Source organism: Pituophis catenifer, unplaced genomic scaffold (genome assembly GCF_029215685.1).
Source record: "Pituophis catenifer annectens isolate HBS135680 unplaced genomic scaffold, rPitCat1.0.hap2 SCAF_18, whole genome shotgun sequence".
NCBI lineage: Eukaryota > Metazoa > Chordata > Lepidosauria > Squamata > Colubridae > Pituophis > Pituophis catenifer.
This window is the reverse complement of record NW_027256898.1, coordinates 8909059-8928812: the sequence shown is the minus strand read 5'-3', so window position 1 is coordinate 8928812 and position 19754 is coordinate 8909059. Positions and strand designations below refer to the sequence as shown.

Sequence of the window (19754 nt, the reverse complement as noted above, 5' to 3'; positions counted from 1 at the left end):
GGGGCCGAAAGCCCTACTAAGCAGGTATATACAAAAGTATGAAGGCTATTGCTTAACGCATTGTAAGCCGCCCTGAGTCTCGTCTCAGAAGAAGAGAAGAGAAGAGAAGAGAAGAGAAGAGAAGAGAAGAGAAGAGAAGAGAAGAGAAGAGAAGAGAAGAGAAGAGAAAATATGGAATGGAATGGAATAATGAATTAGAAAAGAGGAGAGGAGAGGAGAGGAGAGGAGAGGAGAGGAGAGGAGAGGAGAGGAGAGGAGAGGAGAAGAGAAGAGAAGAGAAGAGAAGAGAAGAGAAGAGAAGAGAAGAGAAGAGAAGAGAAGATATGGAATGGAATGGAATGGAATAATGAATTAGAAAAGAGGAGAGGAGAGGAGAGGAGAGGAGAGGAGAGGAGAGGGGAAGGGAAGGGAAGGGAAGAGAAGAGAAGAGAAGAGAAGAGAAGAGAAGAGAAGAGAAGAGAAGAGAAGAGAAGAGAGAGAGAAGAGAAGAGAAGAGAAGAGAAGAGAAGAGAAAATATGGAATGGAATGGAATAATGAATTAGAAAAGAGGAGAGGAGAGGAGAGGGGAAGGGAAGGGAAGGGAAGAGAAGAGAAGAGAAAATATGGAATGGAATGGAATAATGAATTAGAATAGAGAAGGGCGACATATAAATTGAACCAATAAATAAATAATAAAGAAAGAAATTACTGTAATATATATATTACAGTAAAATATATATAAAACCATCATTCGGTTTTTCTTCCACTTTTCTTAGGAACCAAAGAAGAGCCGATGCGGAGCGCATGGAGGAGAATCGGGGCCCTTTGCGAAGCCCCCCCCCAAAAGGCGGCTGGGGGGGGAACCCATCCCGTGCAGACCCCCCCCTCCAGCCTCAGCACTCCGGCCAAGGGAAGAGAGAGAGAGAGAGCCGGGCGGGCAAGTCCGCGCACAAAGGCGCCTTTTGCCTGGGCGTCTCGGCGACCCCCGGGCGGGCTGTGGGGAGGGGGAGAGAAAGCGCCCACCCCCCACCTCCCGCCCCCTAAACAGACGGCGCGGGCGGGGGGGGGGAGAGGGGGGTGGGCGCGGAATAATTTACTTTCCCTTTCTTTCTCCAACCCCCCCCCCCCGGCTTTTGTTCCCCAACTTTGCTCCGCGCGCGAGCCTTTGAATGAGAATAAGCGCGACCCCCCCCCGCCGCCCCCGACCCAAAGGGGCGGCTTGCGAGAGACTGAAATGAGGGGGGGGGGGAAGTGCGTGTGTGGAAAGAGCCGCCCCGGGTCCGCCCAGCCTCCCCCTGCCCCAAAACAGACGGCGCCGGCCGCCTCTCGCGCCCCCCCCCCCCCGAAGTTCAACAACTCGGCGGCGGCGGCGGAGGAGAAGCGGGGAAGGGGAGAGCCGGAGGCCGAGGAAGAAGAGGAGGAGAAGGAGGAGACCAAAAAAAAAGAAGAGGAGGAGGAAGAAGAAGAGGAGGAGACGAAGAAAAAGAGGAGGAGGAGGAAGAGGAGGAGGAAGAAGAGGAGACGAAGAAAAAGAAGAGGAGGAAGAGGAGGAGGAAGAAGAGGAGGAGACGAAGAAAAAGAAAAGGAGGAAGAGGAGGAGGAGGAAGAGGAGGAAGAAGAAGAGGAGGAAGAAGAGGAGGAGATGAAGAAAAAAAGAGAAGGAGGAGATGAAGAAAAAGAAGAGGAGGAGGAGGAGGAAGAAGAAGAGGAGGAAGAGGAGGAGGAAGAAGAGGAGGAGATGAAGAAAAAGAGGAGGAGGAGGAAGAGGAGGAGGAGGAAGAGACGAAGAAAAAGAAGAGGAGGAAGAGGAGGAGGAAGAGGAAGAGGAGAAGGAAGAGGAGGAGGAAGAAGAGGAGGAGACGAAGAAAAAGAAAAGGAGGAAGAGGAGGAGGAGGAAGAGGAGGAAGAAGAAGAGGAGGAAGAAGAGGAGGAGATGAAGAAAAAAAAGAGATGGAGGAGATGAAGAAAAAGAAGAGGAGGAGGAGGAAGAAGAAGAGGAGGAAGAGGAGGAGGAAGAAGAGGAGGAGATGAAGAAAAAGAAGAGGAGGAGGAGACGAAGAAAAAGAAGAGGAGGAAGAGGAGGATGAAGAGGAGGAAGAGGAGGAGGAGATGAAGAAAAAGAAGTGGAGGAGGAGATGAAGAAAAAGAAGAGGAGAAGGAGGAGGAAGAAGAAGAGGAGGAAGAGGAGGAGGAAGAAGAGGAGGAGATGAAGAAAAAGAAGAAGAGGAGGAGACGAAGAAAAAGAAGAGGAGGAAGAGGAGGATGAAGAGGAGGAAGAGGAGGAGGAGATGAAGAAAAAGAAGTGGAGGAGGAGATGAAGAAAAAGAAGAGGAGAAGGAGGAGGAAGAAGAAGAGGAGGAAGAGGAGGAGGAAGAAGAGGAGGAGACGAAGAAAAAGAAGAGGAGGAGGAGACGAAGAAAAAGAAGAGGAGGAAGAGGAAGAAGAGGAGGAGACGAAGAAAAAGAAGAGGAGGAAGAGGAAGAAGAGGAGGAGACGAAGAAAAAGAAGAGGAGGAACAGGAGGAGGAGGAGGAGGAAGAGGAAGAAGAGGAGGAGGAAGAAGAGGAGAAGGAGGAGGCGAAGAAAAAGAAGAGGAGGAGGAACAGGAGGAGGAGGAGGAGGAAGAGGAAGAAGAGGAGGAGGAAGAAGAGGAGAAGGAGGAGGCGAAGAAAAAGAAGAGGAGGAGGAAGAGGAGGAGGGGGGCTCGGCTGCCCCGACGCCGGACCTCGAGGTTCCCTGCGCCCCCCCTCCCCGCTATCGGCCCCGGAGAGCCCGTAACGCCGGATTGGCCGCGGCTTTTCCCACCGGCCGCCAACCGAGCGTCCCAAAGTCACCGCCGGTCTTTGGGGAAGTCCTTCCCGGGGGGTCTTTCCCACCCGAGCCGATCCGACCCGTCCCGGAGGGGTTCCAGCAGCCGCTCAAGCCGAGCCGGGGTCGGGGGCAGAGGGGCTTCCTTGGCCAGCCTTTTCCCGACGGAGCGCGGGCCGCTTCTTGGCGAGGGTCCCGGCGGCAAGAGAAGCCCGCCTTGGCCAGGGGGGGAAACCTTCCCTTGGCGACCCGCGAAATCCCCTTTCTGCGACCCCCCCCCCCCACTCCCCAAACGAAAAGGGGGTTTTGTTTCCACCCACAGTCGGCCGGCTGGAACAGAAAAGGCCGGCCGGCCAAACGCGAAATCGCGGAGATGCCTTCTCTCTCTCTCTCTCTTCGCCTGCCCCCCCCCCAAACGAAATAGGGAAGGGGCGTTTTGAAAAAGTCGGGGTGGGGAAAGAGACAAACGGTTTTTTCTTTTTTAAAAAAAAGTAGTTTTTCCCTTTGAGAGATGCGAAAAAGAAAAGAGAGGGAGGGAGAGAGAGAGAAAGACCAGAAAGAGAGAGAGAGAAAGAAATAGAGAAAAAGAGAGAGAAAAAAGAGAGAAAGACAGAGAGGGGAGAAAGAGAGAGAGAAAAGAGAGAAAGACAGAGAGGGAGAAAGAGGGAGAGATAGGGAGAGAAAAAAGAAAGAGAGAGAGAGAAAAAAGAGAAAGAGAAAAAAGAGAGAAAGACAGAGAGGGAGAAAGAAAGAGAGAGAGAGAGAGAAAGAAGAGAGAGAAGAGAGAGAGGGAGAAAGAGAGAGAGAGAGAAAGAAAGAAAAAAGAGAGAAAGACAGAGGGGAGAAAGAGAGAGAAAAGAGAGAAAGACAGAGAGGGAGAAAGAGGGAGAGATAGGGAGAGAAAAAAGAAAGAGAGAGAAAAAAGAGAAAGAGAAAAAAGAGCGAAAGACAGAGAGGGAGAAAGAAAGAGAGAGAGAGAAAAGAGAAAGACAGAGAGGGAGAGAGAGAGAGAGAGAGAAAGAGAAAAAAAAGAAAGACAGAGGGGGAGAAAGGGAAAGAAAAGAGAGAAAGACAGAGAGGGAGAGAGAAAAAAGAGAAAGACAGAGGGAGAAAGAGGGAGAGAAAGGGAGAGAGAGAGAACGAGAAAGAGAGAGAGAGAAAGAGAAAAAAGAGAAAGACAGAGAAAGAGAGAAAAAGAGAAAGAAAAAGAGAAAAAAGAGAAAGACAGAGGGAGAAAGGGAGAGAAAGGGGGAGAGAGAGAGAAAGAGAGAGCAAAAAGAAAGAAAGAGGAAAAAGAGAGAAAGTACAAGAGAGAGAAAGAACGAGAGAGAGAAAGAAAGAAAGAAAAAGAAAGCGAGACAGACAGACAGAGAAAGAGAGAGAAGGGGGCTAGGGTTCCATTCGATTGCAAGACGACCCTCTAAATTCGTCTGACCTCCCCCCAACCCCAATGCAGGCAGAATCCGTTTTCTTATAAAAAAAAAAAAGAAAGAGAGAGAATTTAACGGGGGTCTCTCCTGGATGCCTCCCCCTCCCTTCCCCGAACGATATTCACAAATAATTGAATCTGATGTCCCCTGTCCCGTCTCTCCCCCCCAACGCCCCCCCACCCCAACCCCAGCATCCGTCAGCTGTCACGGGAGGTTCCTGGGGACCGTTTAAAAAAACCAGGAGAAGCAACACAGGCAGCGGAATTTGATCTCTTTAACAGAGCCATTTAGGCCGGCGCGCGCGGCGGCTCTCAAAGCAAGTGATCCGTAGTGACTCCGCTTCCCAGCCGGAGACCCCCGCCCCCCCCTTTCAACTTTGAAAAAGAAAAAAGAAAAGAAAAAAGTCCGAATCCCCCTCTGAAACCCCCCCCCCACACACAATTTAAACACACACACACACTGCTCTCAATTTGGTAACACAACGCATCAACACCTTGGTGGGCCTCGCCACGCACGATGCCCCCCACCCACTCCCTTTCGCCCGGAATTCTTTTCTAAACACCTCTTTTTTCTTTTTTGATTAGCGGCCTTCGAGATTTGGTCTTTAAAGATCAGTCAAGCTTTCCCACCCCCTCCCAAAAAAAGAAAGGAAGGAAGAAGGAAGAAAGAAAGAAGGACAGAAGGAAAGAAAGAAAGAAAGAAAAAGAAAGACAGAAAGAGAATGAAAGAAAGAAAGAAGGAAAGAAAGAAAAGAAAAAGAGAAAGAAAGAAAAAGAGAAAGAAAGAGAAAGAAAGAAAGAGGAAGGAAGGAAGGAAGGAAGGAAGGAAAGAGATAGAAAGAAAGAAAAAGAAAGAAAGAAAGACAGACAGAAAGAGAACAAAAGAAAGAAGGAAAGAAAGAAAGAAAAGAAAAAGAGAAAGAAAAATACAGAGAAAGAGAAAGAAAGAAAGGAAGGAAGGAAGAAAGAAAAGGAAGGAAAGAAAGAAAAGAAAGAAAGAGAAAGAAAGAGAAAGAAAGAAAAAGAGAACGAAAGAAAGAAGGAAAGAAAGAAAAAGACAAAGAAAGAAAAAGAAACAGAAAGAAAGAGAAAGAAAGAAAGAAAGAGAAAGACAGACTGACAGAAAGAGAAAGAAAGAAAGAAAGAAAGGAAGAAAAGAAAGAAAGAAAGAAAGAAAAAGAAAAAGAAAAGGACAAGAGATTTCCCTCTGGGGGCCAATTTGCGTCTCTTCCAATTTTATCCGTAATTCTCGGAGTGAAATTGCGGGGAAGAGGGAAAAAAAAACCCCTTTCCCCTGCCTCTCCTCTTCCTTCCCTATTTCCCAGCCTTCCCCCCCCCCCCCTTTTCCCTTTTCGGCTTCTTCTTGTTTGATTTTGGAAAATAAAAATAATAAAACGACTTGCACGGGATTGATTTGGCTTTTGCAAATAAAACAAAACGACTTAGGTGGGATTAATTGGGACACTTTGCGATGCTCAGCATTGTGTCAGATGTGGAAACGGTCCTTGCCGATCCTGCCTTTCCGAATCGTTTTATGATTTATTCTTTGGTTGCTTTTTTAAAAAAGAAAACCAAGGCGGAAGTCCATAGGAAGAAGCGTGCCGTTTGTGTATTTGTTAATATCTAAAACTTATCTCAGGATGTGTTTCTTTCTTTCTCTTCCTCTTTCTCTTTCTCTTTTTCTTTTTTCCTTTTCTCTCTCTCTCTCTTTTCTTTTTCACTTTTCTCTTTCTTTCTCTTTTTTCTTTTTCCCTTTTTCCTCTCTCTTTCTTTTTTCCTTCTATCTTTCTTTCTCTCTTTTTTCTTTTTCTTTTTCCTTTTCCTCTCTCTCTCTCTTTTTCTTTTTCCCTTTTTCATCTTTTTTTCCCTTCTTTCTTTTTTCTTTTTCCCTTTTTCCTCTCTTTTTTCTCTCTTTTACTTTTTCCCTTTCTTTCTCTTTTTTCTTTTTCCCTTCTCTTTCTCCCTCTTTTCCCCTTTTTCCTCTTTCTCTTTTTCTTTTCCCCCTTTCTCTCTTTCTTTCTCTCTTTTTTCTTCTTTTTCCCTTCTCTCTCTCTTTCTTTTTCCTCTCTCTCTCTGTTTTTCTCTCCCCCACATTCAAGAATTTAAGAGTTTATTATAAATATTTAATTTTGTTGGTTCTCCATTATTATGAAATCAAACATGGTTTTTTAAAGTGTGAAATAGAATTTTTTTTTAAAAAAAAAAAATCCTCCCCCTCCCCCCCAGTTTGTAGGCTTTTTGGCATCGACCTGGGAAAGGAAATGTAAAAATTTTCTGAAATCCCAAATGTCTCAAGAATTTATACAGTGCCCCAGCTGAGCGAATGAAGAAGTGTGTTTAATAACTCTAGGCCTCAACCACCAATGCAAAATAAATTATAAAATAAGTAATTTTTTTTTTTTAAATGTATTAATTTCTGCTAAGGGTTTTTTTTTTTTTTTAACCAGAAAATATACTAACCCTGATGGTCTTCTAGAATATGAAACAGGTAGAGAAAGAGGTAAATTGGTCTTAAATATACTGTACTATTTTTAAAAAAATCTGATTTCTTAGAGCTTTAAAATATTTTGCGGCGGGGGGGTAGTCTTGTTTCGATACTTCCCAAGATTTTATATAGTTCCAATGTTGTTAATATTTAGTTAATTCCTTAAAGGTGTTGGAAAAAGACATCCAAGATTTTATTACTTTCTCAAAGGTATTTGAGAAATACCTTTGAGAAAGTAATAATACCTTATTCTATTTTAAATGTCACCTGTCTGAGAATGTCTTCGTAGATTAAAGCAAACAACTCATTTCCTCAAAAATATATAACATTTTGCAAACTGCAGATCCAAATTGAAACCAAACACACCCCTATGCACAACTGATTCTTGTTCGTTGTTTTACACCGATTTCTCTGTCGTGAAATTGTAAGCTGCTTGGGGCAGGGAGCCAACAATTCTTATATGATTTAAACGGAAGTATTCTGTTGAGCTAGCCACCAGGATGAGCGAACTTGCTTGGAAACAAGTATACTTATTTTTGTTTAAGTGCTGCAACAAAACAACAATTTCAACATCGCGACAAAGGCATCATGCAGTGGTTCCTTGTGTGAAAACTGCCTCTTCCCCAACCACAGAAAAATAGCCTCTCAGGGAAATCCGGTAAAGTAGAAATCTAGATAACTCAAAGAGTCCCGTGTGCAGAATTTAATGCAGACCAATAACAAACGGAACAGAATACAAAACAACAGAGTTGGAAGGGACTTTGGAGGTCTTCTAGTCCAGCCCCCTGCTCAGGCAGGAAACCCTAGAGCAGGGGTCAGCAACCTGCGGCTCTGGAGCCGCATGTGGCTCTTTCACCCCTCTGCTGTGGTTCCCTGGCACTCAAAATAGGCGTCACAACCGCCAATGTGCGACACCCGCCAGCACGCAATTTATCGAGCTTTTCAACCCCCAGTAGGCCAACCATGGATAAATCCAAGAAGAGAAAAGTTTCAGAAGAAAACGAAATGTTTACTTCAACTACATATGCTAGTTTTATGGCCGCTCAAGAAATCGTCAGGCACCGGAAGGGGTTTTGTGGCTCCCGGTGTTTTCTTTTCTGTGGGAAACGGGTCCAAATGGCTCTTTGAGTGCTTAAGGTTGGAGACCTCTGCCTTAGACCAGTTCAGACAAATGGCTTTTTCTTGAGGCATCCATTGTCAAATCAGCAAGGGGAAAAAAAAAAAACCTTAAGTTTATAAAAGTACACATTTCTTTAGAGAAGGAAAATCTTGAAAGTATCCAAGAAACTGATAGCTATAGAAATTTCTACCGATCATTGGGAAGAAAATAAATTAATAGAGCGAAAAGTAAAGTGGCATATATAGAAAGGCATCGCAAGTAGGAAACGTGATGTGAATTTCATTTACTCAGGAAGAAACAGTGCAGGGAAATTGAAAGGGGAACCTCTAAACTTTTTTTAAAAAAGGAAGATTTTTTGGGAGGGGGGTTTCTTTTTAAGCAACGCCTACCTTTGTCACCCAAGATGCCATCGATGCTGTGCTTGGCCTTCTTCTCGCAGTCTTCCTCTTTCTTCTCGTGGTCCTCCTCTTCCTCTTTCTTCCCGAACTTGATTCGGAGCACACGGCTAATCGAACTCACTAAACCTCAGACAGTCAAAGACAGAAGAAGAACATATAAGCTGCTTTGGAAGGGAAGGGGGGGGACGGACCCAGGAGAAGCCCACCCAAAAAAACAGTGGTCTGGAATTGGAGAAAAGTTAGGCAAAATCATGACAAGATTCCGGCTTGATCTAGGTCAGGGGTCGGCAACCCGCGTGACTCTGGAGCCGCATGTGGCTCTTTCTGCTGCGGCTCCCTGTCGCCGGATTGGCTCCACAATTAATAGGCCTTGTGGTTAGGACAGGTAGAGGAAAAAGGACGCTGTGCTAGGAAGAGACTCTATGGTGGGGGGAAACCAACTTCCGGTCGGCTCCAGAATTGACCGTTTTGGGGGGGGGGGAGGGATTCCGATTAGGACTTCGTGGCTCTTAGAGTATTTAAGGTTGCCGACCCATGATCCAGATTTTAGATGGTCACAGCATCTTCGGGGTGCCGGTTTGGCCGTTAAAACTAGAAACATTAACACGGTTGACCAATCTGAGGTTGTTGGGCTGGCAGCTTGTGGGGAGGAAGGCCTGTCCTCTGGCTGAAGATCTGAACCAACCAAGAAATTCATTCAATGGCCAACCCAAATGGATTGGTTCCTTTCTACTCCTGGTTATCTGCCTCCCTGTCTAGACACCAAGACCCTGTGAAAGCAGGACACCTCAATCCATTTGGCTGAAGGCCACCTTCTCTCCGCTATTCAGAAGCCCATCGTTCTCAGCTGGCATGCTGACTGAAAATAATTCCATGCCAAAAAAACAAACAAACAAACTCAGGATGCATTGTTTAATTCATCCATAGCATTTCCTAAAATGATCATGTCTGGAAGCTGAGGAGATGTTCCCACATGGAAGTTTATGTTTGCTTCAGGTTTGGAGGCTTCTATCAATGCAGAGAACTTCAAGGGTGCCACCAAACTCTTAAGATGTCATTTTAGAAACACCCAAAGAAACAGACAACTGAATATCATCCATGCCTCTTCCTGGTCAAACTTTTGGCCAAATGTTGAAGTCAGAATCCCTGGAGGAGGGCAGTTGGCAACCAACGGAAACATATTTTGACTTCTCTGTTTTGTAATTATTATTTATTTTTTTGCACCATGAAATGGTAAGCCACTCAGAGTCACGCTGCAGTCACACAACTCCAGATCCTTCAAAGCTGCATGCGCACCCACAAGAAAAAATGGTGCTCCAAACACTCGAAGGACGGAGCCAGAAATAAAATTGGATAGGTAAACAACAAACCCACGGAAACTCACCAGGCCTAAGTGCTTCAGCTACCTATTTAATTGTGATGGATTATTAATACGTCCCGCGCTTCTGTAAATGCCACCCGTCTAAAATAAAACAGCCGCCTTTACACATTGCTATTTAATCCCCTGCCGTTTTGAAGGATAATTCCTTCTTGAGTAAACATGGTGCTTTCTTGGACGCGACAATATTATCTGTTCCTGTGTCAAGAGGCTCAGGAGGGCTGATTGATTTATTTATTGCGCACAATTAATATTCTCGGGCGGCAAATGCTAACGAAGAAGGAATAAGATGACAAGCAACAGGAGCCCGATTTTGAATGCACTTGTAGTCAACAAATACACACACATACCGCAGCCCAACGCGAATCTTTTTTTTTTCACTTTGCTACAGGATCTCCGATTCCCCTGCCTGCAAGTGATTATTTTCAGGATAAAAAGCAGAACCATGAAACAAACGGGGGGGGGGGGGGGGGAGAGACCCAGAAGGGCTATCAAGGCCGAGAGAAAATTGAAAAAAAGAAAAAAAGAAAAAGAGAGAGATCAGCTCCCTCGGAGCATCTCAGAAACCCTTCCTGCCTTTTAACAAACCTCGGTCCTAATAAATACATCAGTGTGGGATAGAGACCACAAGTGGCTTTTGAAATGGTTGGAGGCTCATATTTTGGTTGTCAGTTAAGATTACTGTTTTTTTAAACGTTCTGCTTACTGTCGACAGGCCTTCTTTCCAGAAGGTGAGATAAACTCCGCATGGATCACTGAACACATATATTAATAATCAAGTGAGGTTTCCTTCCTATTTCTTAAGGGTCTGTGGGAAGCTTAGCAATCCATCTTTCATTGTAAATTTAAAAAAAAAAACCCACATGTGTGAATACACACGTTGTAAAAGAGAGGTGTTCAGCAGACATTCCTGCGAAGAAATTATCTTGAACATCGTGTTGCTGATGCTTATTTGCATCAGAGTAAGACTGGACTTTAAGCCGGTTCTCCAGCCAAACCATTTCAGGCAGGGCCCTAGAAATTTTTCTGGGCCTCCCTCTTTCTCTTCTCATGCCTGCTTTTTTTTCAACGGTCTCCTCTTTTTTTTTTTTTTCTTGATTTCCTTTTCTTACGAGGAGAACAAATTCAAAATGTTAAAAAGGACGTTTTTAGTTTTCCTGCAAGGGACATCGTCTTCAAATGCCCGCGATAAAAAAAAAAAACTGACTTGCAAGCGAGGGGGAAATATATATATATATATATATCTTGCCATTTTGATAATACTACACTGAAGTTTAGGCTAAAGAGGTTGGCTACGGATCTCCATTTAAAATGTCAACCATAACTGACGATAAAGAAGAAGCTGAAATGGCTTTCTAGATTCAAACTTCTTCAGATGTTAAAGAGTCATGTCTGAATGTGGCCCATGCTATCGTCTACCAACAATGGTCCTAGTTTGGTCTCCAGGGATGTGAACCTCATCGGAAAATCTATGGCTGAAGGAAAATGCTTTTCCTCCCAGGCTGAAATGGTACAGCCCAAATTCTGGTGAAGATTAAAGAAAGTTTCTGAAAACCCAAGAGGACTTCTGTAGAGTGGATAGAAAGATATCTGGGCTAAGTTTGCTCCATCTTCAATTAACCCAATATTCTGAGCCTACACAGTGATGAGCCCAAAATTAAATATATGGTTTGGGTTGGTTAACACAAAGTGAAGTTCCAGATGTTGCAAACCCAGTTCTTTTGGTTTGTTTAGACTTGGCTCAAACTCACACTCACGAAGGAAGTTGGGTTAAACGGAGTGAAGTCCTGTTACAAGGTTTTCCTCCTTAAGCTGAAGGATGTTTGCCACTGTGGAGCTGGGGGCCGGAAATACAGAATTGAAAAATCTTAACTCTACGGTCTGGCTTCCTTCTCACCTGAAGGGACCGTGGTCCTGTCACAGTGGCCATCTTTGAGTAGCCGGTCTCGGATCTCCCAGCTAAACATGCCAGGATTCTCCCGCTTGTATTCTTCAATTTTTTTCTCCACGTCTGGAGTGGCAACCTGCTTTTGGGGTCAAGAGGAAGGAAGGAAAGGAAGGAAGGAAGGAAGGAAGGGTGAAGAGGAAGAGAAGGAGAAATGGAGGGAGAACAGAGAAAAGAGAGAGGAAGGAAGGAAGGAAGGAAGGAAGGAAGGAAGGAAGGGAGGGAGGAAGTGAGGGAGAAATGGAGGGAGAACAGAGAAAAGAGAAGAAGGAAGGAAGGGTGAAGAGGAGGATAAGGAGAAATGGAGGGAGAACAGAGAAAAGAGAGGAAGGAAGGAAGGAAGGGTGAAGAGGAAGAGAAGGAGAAATGGAGGGAGAACAGAGAAAAGAGAGAGGAAGGAAGGAAGGAAGGAAGGAAGGGAGGGAGGGAGGAAGTGAGGGAGAAATGGAGGGAGAACAGAGAAAAGAGAAGAAGGAAGGAAGGGTGAAGAGGAAGATAAGGAGAAATGGAGGGAGAACAGAGAAAAGAGAGAGGAAGGAAGGGTGAAGAGAAAGAGAGGGAGAAATGGAGGGAGAACAGAGAAAAGAGAGGAAGGAAGGGTGAAGAGGAAGAGAAGGAGAAATGGAGGGAGAACAGAGAAAAGAGACAGGAAGGAAGGAAGGGTGGGTGGGTGGGTGAAGAGAAAGAGAGGAAGAAATGGAGAGAGAACAGAGAAAAGAGAGGAAGGAAGGGTGGGTGGGTGAAGAGGAAGAGAGGGAGAAATGGAGGGAGAACAGAGAAAAGAGACAGGAAGGAAGGAAGGGTGGGTGGGTGGGTGAAGAGAAAGAGAGGGAGAAATGGAGAGAGAACAGAGAAAAGAGAAAGGAAGGAAGGGTGGGTGGGTGAAGAGGAAGAGAGGGAGAAATGGAGAGAGAACAGAGAAAAGAGAGAGGAAGGAAGGAAGGAAGGAAGGGTGGGTGGGTGGGTGAAGAGGAAGAGAGGGAGAAACGGAGAGAGAACAGAGAAAAGAGAGAGGGAGGGAGGGAGGGAGAGAACAAAAATGCACTTTTAAATTCAAGTTCTACAGGCTACCAATGGACTGCCAAGTTGGTTTGATCTGGGGAAGTCCATTCCACGCTCAACCTAGAAGGCCAACTTCTCAAGAAGGTTGGATCAGTCACCCTTCCTTCTACTTCTTAAGAAAGGACAGGAGTAGAGGATGCTTTTCCTCTTCAAGGGAGAGGCCAGATCATCCTGAGGTCTATTCAAGAGGAAATTTGAGCCTTTGAGTATGGGATGGCAGCAGGAAGCTGCTCCATCACGCTAAGCAGATCTTACTCCAAGGGCCGCCACCCAAGTCCTTGACATTCCCCCTCCTCTCCCTGCCAATCAAAGGCAAGGGAGTGGCACAAACCCCAGAATGGCCTCTCCTCACCTGGTCAGCTTCTGGGGGGGGGGTTCACCACTGCCCTCCCTCTCGGTCCTTCACTCACCCTGGGCTTGCTGCCACCGATGGCTCCCGGCCGGATGGATCCTGTTTCTTGGTACCGGCAAAGGATCTTGGAGACACAGCCGTGGGAGACCCGCAGCTGGCGAGAGATGACACAGGGCCGGATGCCATGGTGCGCCATCTCGACAATCTTATGACGGATGTGGTTGGGCAGGGGCCGCCCATTGATGAAGACGCCTCCAAGTTGGTTGACTCGCCCTTGGCCCAGCGGGGTTGAGACTGCAGGGGGGGAAGGGAAAGGGGGAAAGGCGTCAAGGTGTAACCTGCCCAGTCTACAAGGGCTGCCCCTTCTTAGCCCCTAGACTACACAGCGTCAACCATCCCTCCCTGTGCAATATCCCGTGGAAATTGATAAAGATAGTTGGAGATGGCTCAGTAGGTAGCTCGGCTTCTGGCCTGAGAATTGGGGAAGGGTCCAGTCAAGATCCCGGAGACCCCTCCCCCACAGCTTCCTTCTGAAGACCACAACGCCTCTCAACGCCTCTCGGCGGACTTCCGATGGCAGCTCAACCATCTTGCTGTAAAGCTGATGGTGAAGAACACCCAAACGAGAGACCCCCCCCCCTCTCCTCTTTCCTGGGGAGCAGCCAACATTTGCTTCCCCCTGCCCACTTTTATGGGGGGGTGTATGTCAGTTCTTCCAAAGCTGCAAAGTGGGGGGGGAGGTTCTCCTCTCTCCCCTCTGCTCCTCTTTGGAGGGATTCTCCAGACAGAAAAAAAGGGGCGCGAAAGCAGCTGCGTCCTCACCAATCATGGGGAGAGTGAGGGGGGGGGCAGCTTCAATTTCCAAAACGCTGGCCCCCCACCCCACAACACAATTTCTACTAGCTGCATTTCCCATCCACCCGGTCTCTGCACATACTTTGCATTATCTTTTTGGAAGGGCAGAACGAAGGACTCCAGGTGCCCGGAGCCCCCCAGCAACCAGCACTGGTTTTACCAGGAGGATACAGACTTCTCTCCCTCCCTCCCTCTCTCTCTCCCTCCCTCCCTCCCTCCCTTTAGAAAAAAGAAGTACCCTGCCCTATTCGCAGGAACGGGGATTAGAGACAATTGGAGGGGATGAGGTGGGGCTATGCAGTTGCAGCCATTAAAAGCCCCCTGATTAATGGCTTGGGTGGTGGGGTGGTGGGGGATGCCTCCCCTCCTCGGTCCCAGGGGTCTCCTCTTCCTACCAAACACAGAGGAGGAGGAGGGGGGGGACTACGACGACCCCGCACCTCGATTCTTCTTGTGTATGCCGTCCCCTTCCAGAGTCTGGCGTGAAGGCAGTTCCTTCTCTGTTCTTTTTTCCTGTTCTCACCCCCTACCCCCACCCCCATGGGTATCCCACTGGAGGGGCTTTGGGGGAAAAGGAAGGGGCGCCTCTGCTGCCTCTCCAAACTCTCTTTTCGGAGGAGAAATCAGCGGAGTCCGAAGGAGCCTCTCGTGACAATCGCAGAGCTAGCCATCCATCCAGGGGGGGCCCAATCCACGAAGGTAGTCCGGGGCGGGGAGAGAGAGAGAGAGAGAGAGAGAGAGAGAGAGAGAGAGAGAGAGAGAGCTGCTGAATCTACTACACCAGGACAAACCCCTCGTTGGAGAAGCCAACTGAGACATCCTTTTTCTCCTTTCGGTTGATTCGCTAAATTTTGCAAAAACCCCAAACGCAGAACCCACGGACGGATGGACGGGTAAACATGGCAAAATAGATTACCCCTTTCAAAGAAAGGAGGGAAAAAAACCCTGTTCTGTTTTGTGTTTTGCAACCTGCAAATGAAAACGGAAAAAAACTCTTTTTGGGGAAAAATTAAAATGCATCCAGTAACATCTAAAAAGGGGGAAATTGGGAAAACTTTCTGCCAACAACTAGCTTTTCAGGCATGCGAGCCCTTACAATGATAATAAGTCACAATGATAATGATAATGATGATGATAATGATGATAATAATAATAGTAATAATAATAATAATAATAATAATAATAATAATAATAATAATACTTTTTTAAAAAGAGAATAATACCTAGGACGCTGGCAGCAATCCGTATCAACCATTAGCACCAGTCAATGGTATTTGTGATGCATTTTTAAATGTTCAATTGACTGAGTTTCATGTTTAATGAATAAAAGTTAATAATAATAATGTTTCATGTTTAATGAACATAATAATAATAATAATAATAATAATAATAATAATAATAATAATAATTGTGATGCATTTTTGAATATTCAGTTGACTGAGTTTCATGTTTCATGAATAAAGTAAATAATAATAATAATAATAATAATAATAATAATAATAATAATAATAATATCATCATCATCATCATCATCATCATCATCATCCCAGGTTGTTGGGAAGGACTCAATAGATGGACAAAAATCTAGTCTAAACATCTGGTTGACCGTACCATGAAGCATTATTATATCGCCTCACTTTTTGCCAGACTGCTGAATGCTGTCCAAGATGCCCACTCTTTAAGTAAACCAGAGTGCGCACTTAACACGACCTCATTTAATTGATGTGGGTGTGTAAAAACCTGCCTTTTCATTCGTCCCTCCGCTACCCCAGAGTCCCTTTGGTGTCAGTCCTGGTTGTGACACAAATTCAACCAAGGTTTTATTGCCCCCCTGAGCATCTCCGGAGTGAGCGGCCATCTCCCGCTTCCCCTCCTCTGCTTTTCACCTAAATGTAAAGGTTTAGAAAGGTTTTCCCCAGAGTTGTTGTTGTTTTTATTTCCAGCTGTGCACCCAGCGTACACATCTGGTTGCCGTTTTTTTTTTTACCAACACCTGGTTCTCGCTTTCGGTTGGAGAAGTTGGGCATCCTAAAACACAAAATGAAAAAAAAGCTCCCCTCACCCCAAATCTCCAGACACAGTTTTTTCCCCCTACAGATTTGAAAAAATCTTCTTGCCATTCTAAAACTCTTCCCTCACTTTTGCTTTTTCTACTTTAGCCACAGGGGGGAAAAAAAACTAGCAAAACCCCAGAATTTACTTTTGTCGGGGCCGGCTTGGGCTCCGTTTAAAAACAAGATTTTCTCTAACCTTAAAATTTAAGATTTTCGTAAGGGCCTCGCTTTCTTAATTTTAATATATATATGTATACATATATATATATTTATATAAAATTAAAACGGATGGCCACACACCATCAACAATTAAAACGAATTTTAAAATAGCCGCCCGGCGGAACCCAACTTCCTTTTCTGTATTTTTCAAAGGAGAGCTAGGGACACTTTTTTCCTTCTTCTTTCAGAGTTAAATTTATCCCGTGTTGGGGTTCCCCCCCCCCACCCGGGAGAAATTTCAATTCCCCCCTCTTTTTTTGTGATATATAAAAAGTCTGTCCGATTAATCAGGTGGCTTCTTGCAAGCCACGGGGCTTTTAGTGCAAATTCGTTGCCCTTTTTTTCATCCCGGCTGGTCCAGATCCCAACCAACCTATCACACTGGCTGCCTAATAATAATAATAATAATAATAATAATAATAATAATAATAATGACAACCACCAGCAGCATGGTTATCTTGTTTGCTGTGTATACTGTCAAGTTTGTGTATAATAATAATAATAATAATAATAATAATAATAATAATAATAATTCATTGTCATAAGCTTCCTTGTTTCGAGCTGCTGAGCTATTAACCAGCCTCAAAGGCTGTGAATCTCACTAAAGATTAACCAATAATAATAATAATAATGTGACTCTGGCATAAACCAGTGCAGGTGGTCCCAGTGGTACTCGGCACACTGGGTGCTGTGCCTAAAAACCTAGGCAAGCACTTAAAAACAATTGGCGCTGACAAGATCATCATTGGTCAGCTGCAGAAAACCACCGTACTGGGATCTGCTTGCATAATCCACCCGATACATCACTCAGTCCTAAACGCTTGGGAAGTGTTCGACTAGCGATTTGAGATACGGAATCCCACATGGTCATCTCCTTTGCTGTGTATACTGTCAAGTTTGTGTATAGTAATAGTAATAGTAATAATAATAGTAATAGTAGTAGTAATAATAATAATAATAATAATAATAATAATAATAATAATAATAATCTCTACAAAAAAACCATCTTACTCGGAACAGCTTACATCCTCCGACGATATCATATACTTTATCATATACCTTAACAGTTCCTAGGTCCTTGGTTAGGACTCGAGCTGCTGAGCTATTAACCAGCCTCAAAGGCTGTGAATCTCACCAAAGAGAAACCCGATTGTAATTGGAGCCCTTGGAGCAATACCCAAAGGGCTACCCCGCTATTTAGAAATTCTAAATTTGCCGGACTTGAACATTTTGACTCTACAAAAAACCACCTTACTCGGAACAGCTTACATCCTCCAACGATACTTTGGCAGTTCCTAGGTCCTTGGTTAGGACTCGAGCTGCTGAGCTATTAACTGGCCTCAAAGGCTGTGAATCTCACTAAAGATTAACTAATAATAATAATAATAATCCACCGATACATCATGCAGTCCTAAACGCTCGGGAAGTGTTCGACTAGTGAGATATTTGAGATATGAAATCCAGCATGGTTATCTTGTTTGCTGTGTATACTGTCAAGTTTGTGTATAATTAATAATAATAATAATAATAATAATAATAATAATAATAATAATAATAATAATAATGATGATGTTTCAGTTGATTGAGTTTCATGTTTATTCATTCTGAATTAATTCTGAATTTATTCTAAACTCAGAATGAACTCATTCTGAGTTTAGTTCATTCATGTTTAATGAATAAAGTATATAATAAATTAATAATAATAATAATAATAATAATAATAATAATGATGTTTCAGTTGATTGAGTTTCATGTTTATTCATTCTGAATAAATTCTGAATTTATTCTAAACTCAGAATGAACTCATTCTGAGTTTAGTTCATTCATGTTTAATGAATAAAGTATATAATAACTAATAATAATAATAATAATAATAATAATAATAATAATAATAATAATAATAATAATAATAATATTTTTTAAATGATGGTTTATGTAATGCGTGTTTGCCCCTCTGCCCCTCTGAGGCAGAAAAAGTCGTTTCCAGACCCTCGCCTGCCTGTTTAATCAAGAATCACGCGCCACTAATTCGAAGTCACTCGGAGTGATACCTCATTAGCCACGGCTAAGCCTCGAGTGGACCATCCGCCGCCGCCGCCGCCGCGCGGTCATTATTCTCCCTCACGATGTACAAATATTTTGGTAATCCCTTTTGATCCCCTTTCCTTTCGCCCGGACTGTTTCCTTTCCATTCGCTACAGAGGAGAGCCACTTCACGCCAATCCTCGCCGCGTGTCGTGTGTGTTTTTTCGCCGGCCGGCCGTGGCTCCCCTCCTTCCTCGCCACCTTGCCCGGCTTCCCACTTGAGCACGCTTGAGGGGCACCCAATTTGCTTTAATAAATGCAGGATGGGAGCCCCGAGTTTGTTTTAATTCCGCGGGCGGAGGAACGGCAGCCAAGAAACGGTCGGAGGCGCGGGAGGGATTGGGGAGGAGGGGGAGAGAAAGTCTTCTTCCCATGAATTAATAGCTCCTTTTTTTCCCCAGGATTTTTTTCGAAGAGAAAGGAAACAACAGATAGATAGATAGATAGATAGATAGATAGATAGATAGATAGATAGATAGATAGATAGATAGATAGATAGATAGATAGATAGATTTGGAAAGCCCACGCGCGCCCGCCTTTCCACCGCCCGCGCTTCAGCAATCCAAATCTTAAAACAAAATAAAAGATGCCAATAAATTGCGAATAAACACTATGGGGAAAAGAACCTCCCCGATAAGGTTAAGAGGAGATTTGAGCAGCGACCAAACTCTTCTGTGTCCCCAAAAAAACAGCAAAGACAAAATTTTGCGCGTATCCTCCCGGGTTCTCAACCCTCCGGATTCTTATACCAAGCGGCTCCGGCTGCTCGTATCGATGGGCAGGACGAGGGGCTTTTGGGGAAGGGGGTCCAAAGCCCAAAGCTGCCCCCCCCCGCAAAGTCCAACGCACAGCTCTTCTCCAGGCACACACACACACACACCCGGTTGGAAAGACCCCCCCCCCCCCGCCCAAACCAGAAAGGAACCCACCGGCTCTCCCCGAAGCAGCGTTGTCGTCCCCCCGGGCGTTTTCGCGGCCTCTTTTTCGAAGTCCGCTGGGAATTTCGAACGACGCGCTAACTTTGTTTTTTGTTTGTCCGAGGAGTTTTCTTCCCCAAGAAGAGTCGGGGGGGGGGGAGAGGGAGAGAGAGAGAGAGGATGCGGCGGAGCCCCCCCCTCCCTCGCCGAAGGGGTGAGGGTGAAAGAGGCATTTTAGCCAGAAATTTGGGAAAAAGGGGAGAGATTCTTTCGAAGGAGTCCCGGGGGCGGGCAGTTTCGGCTTTTTCTTCCCCCGGGGCTCCACCACGTACCTTCTAAGGGAAATCCGGTGCGGGGATAATTCTGCCCGGGCGCCGGCCGCATCATCCTGGGTACGGTCCCGGGCAGGGCGGCCATGCTCCAGTCCAGGTTGCCGGGTTCGTTGGAGAAGAAGCGGCGGCGAAGTCAGCGCCGGAGTCTTCTTGGTCCCCTAAGTCGAGGCGAGGCTAGGCGGCTAGGGATGGATGGGTGGGTGGGTGGGAGGGGACAGAGCGACCCTCCCCGAGCTTCTTTCCTGCGGGGGGGCGGCGGCGGCAAGGCTTTTCTTAAGGGGGTGTCGGGGAAGGGAGGGGGACAGCGCCCCAATTCAGCAGCTGGCACCCGGGCAG

General features: G+C 45.4%; 1 protein-coding gene across 1 annotated transcript in view; it reads right to left on the bottom strand.

The window, feature by feature from the left end:
- The window catches only part of PAX7 (paired box 7), a 146093-nt gene extending 126590 nt beyond the window's left edge, over positions 1 to 19503 (bottom strand). The window contains 4 exon segments of the mRNA XM_070955996.1: positions 8211 to 8339; positions 11495 to 11624; positions 13015 to 13250; positions 19419 to 19503. Of these exon segments, the coding sequence (XP_070812097.1) occupies positions 8211 to 8339; positions 11495 to 11624; positions 13015 to 13250; positions 19419 to 19503 (580 nt within the window).
- Between the last annotated feature and the right edge of the window lie 251 nt (positions 19504 to 19754).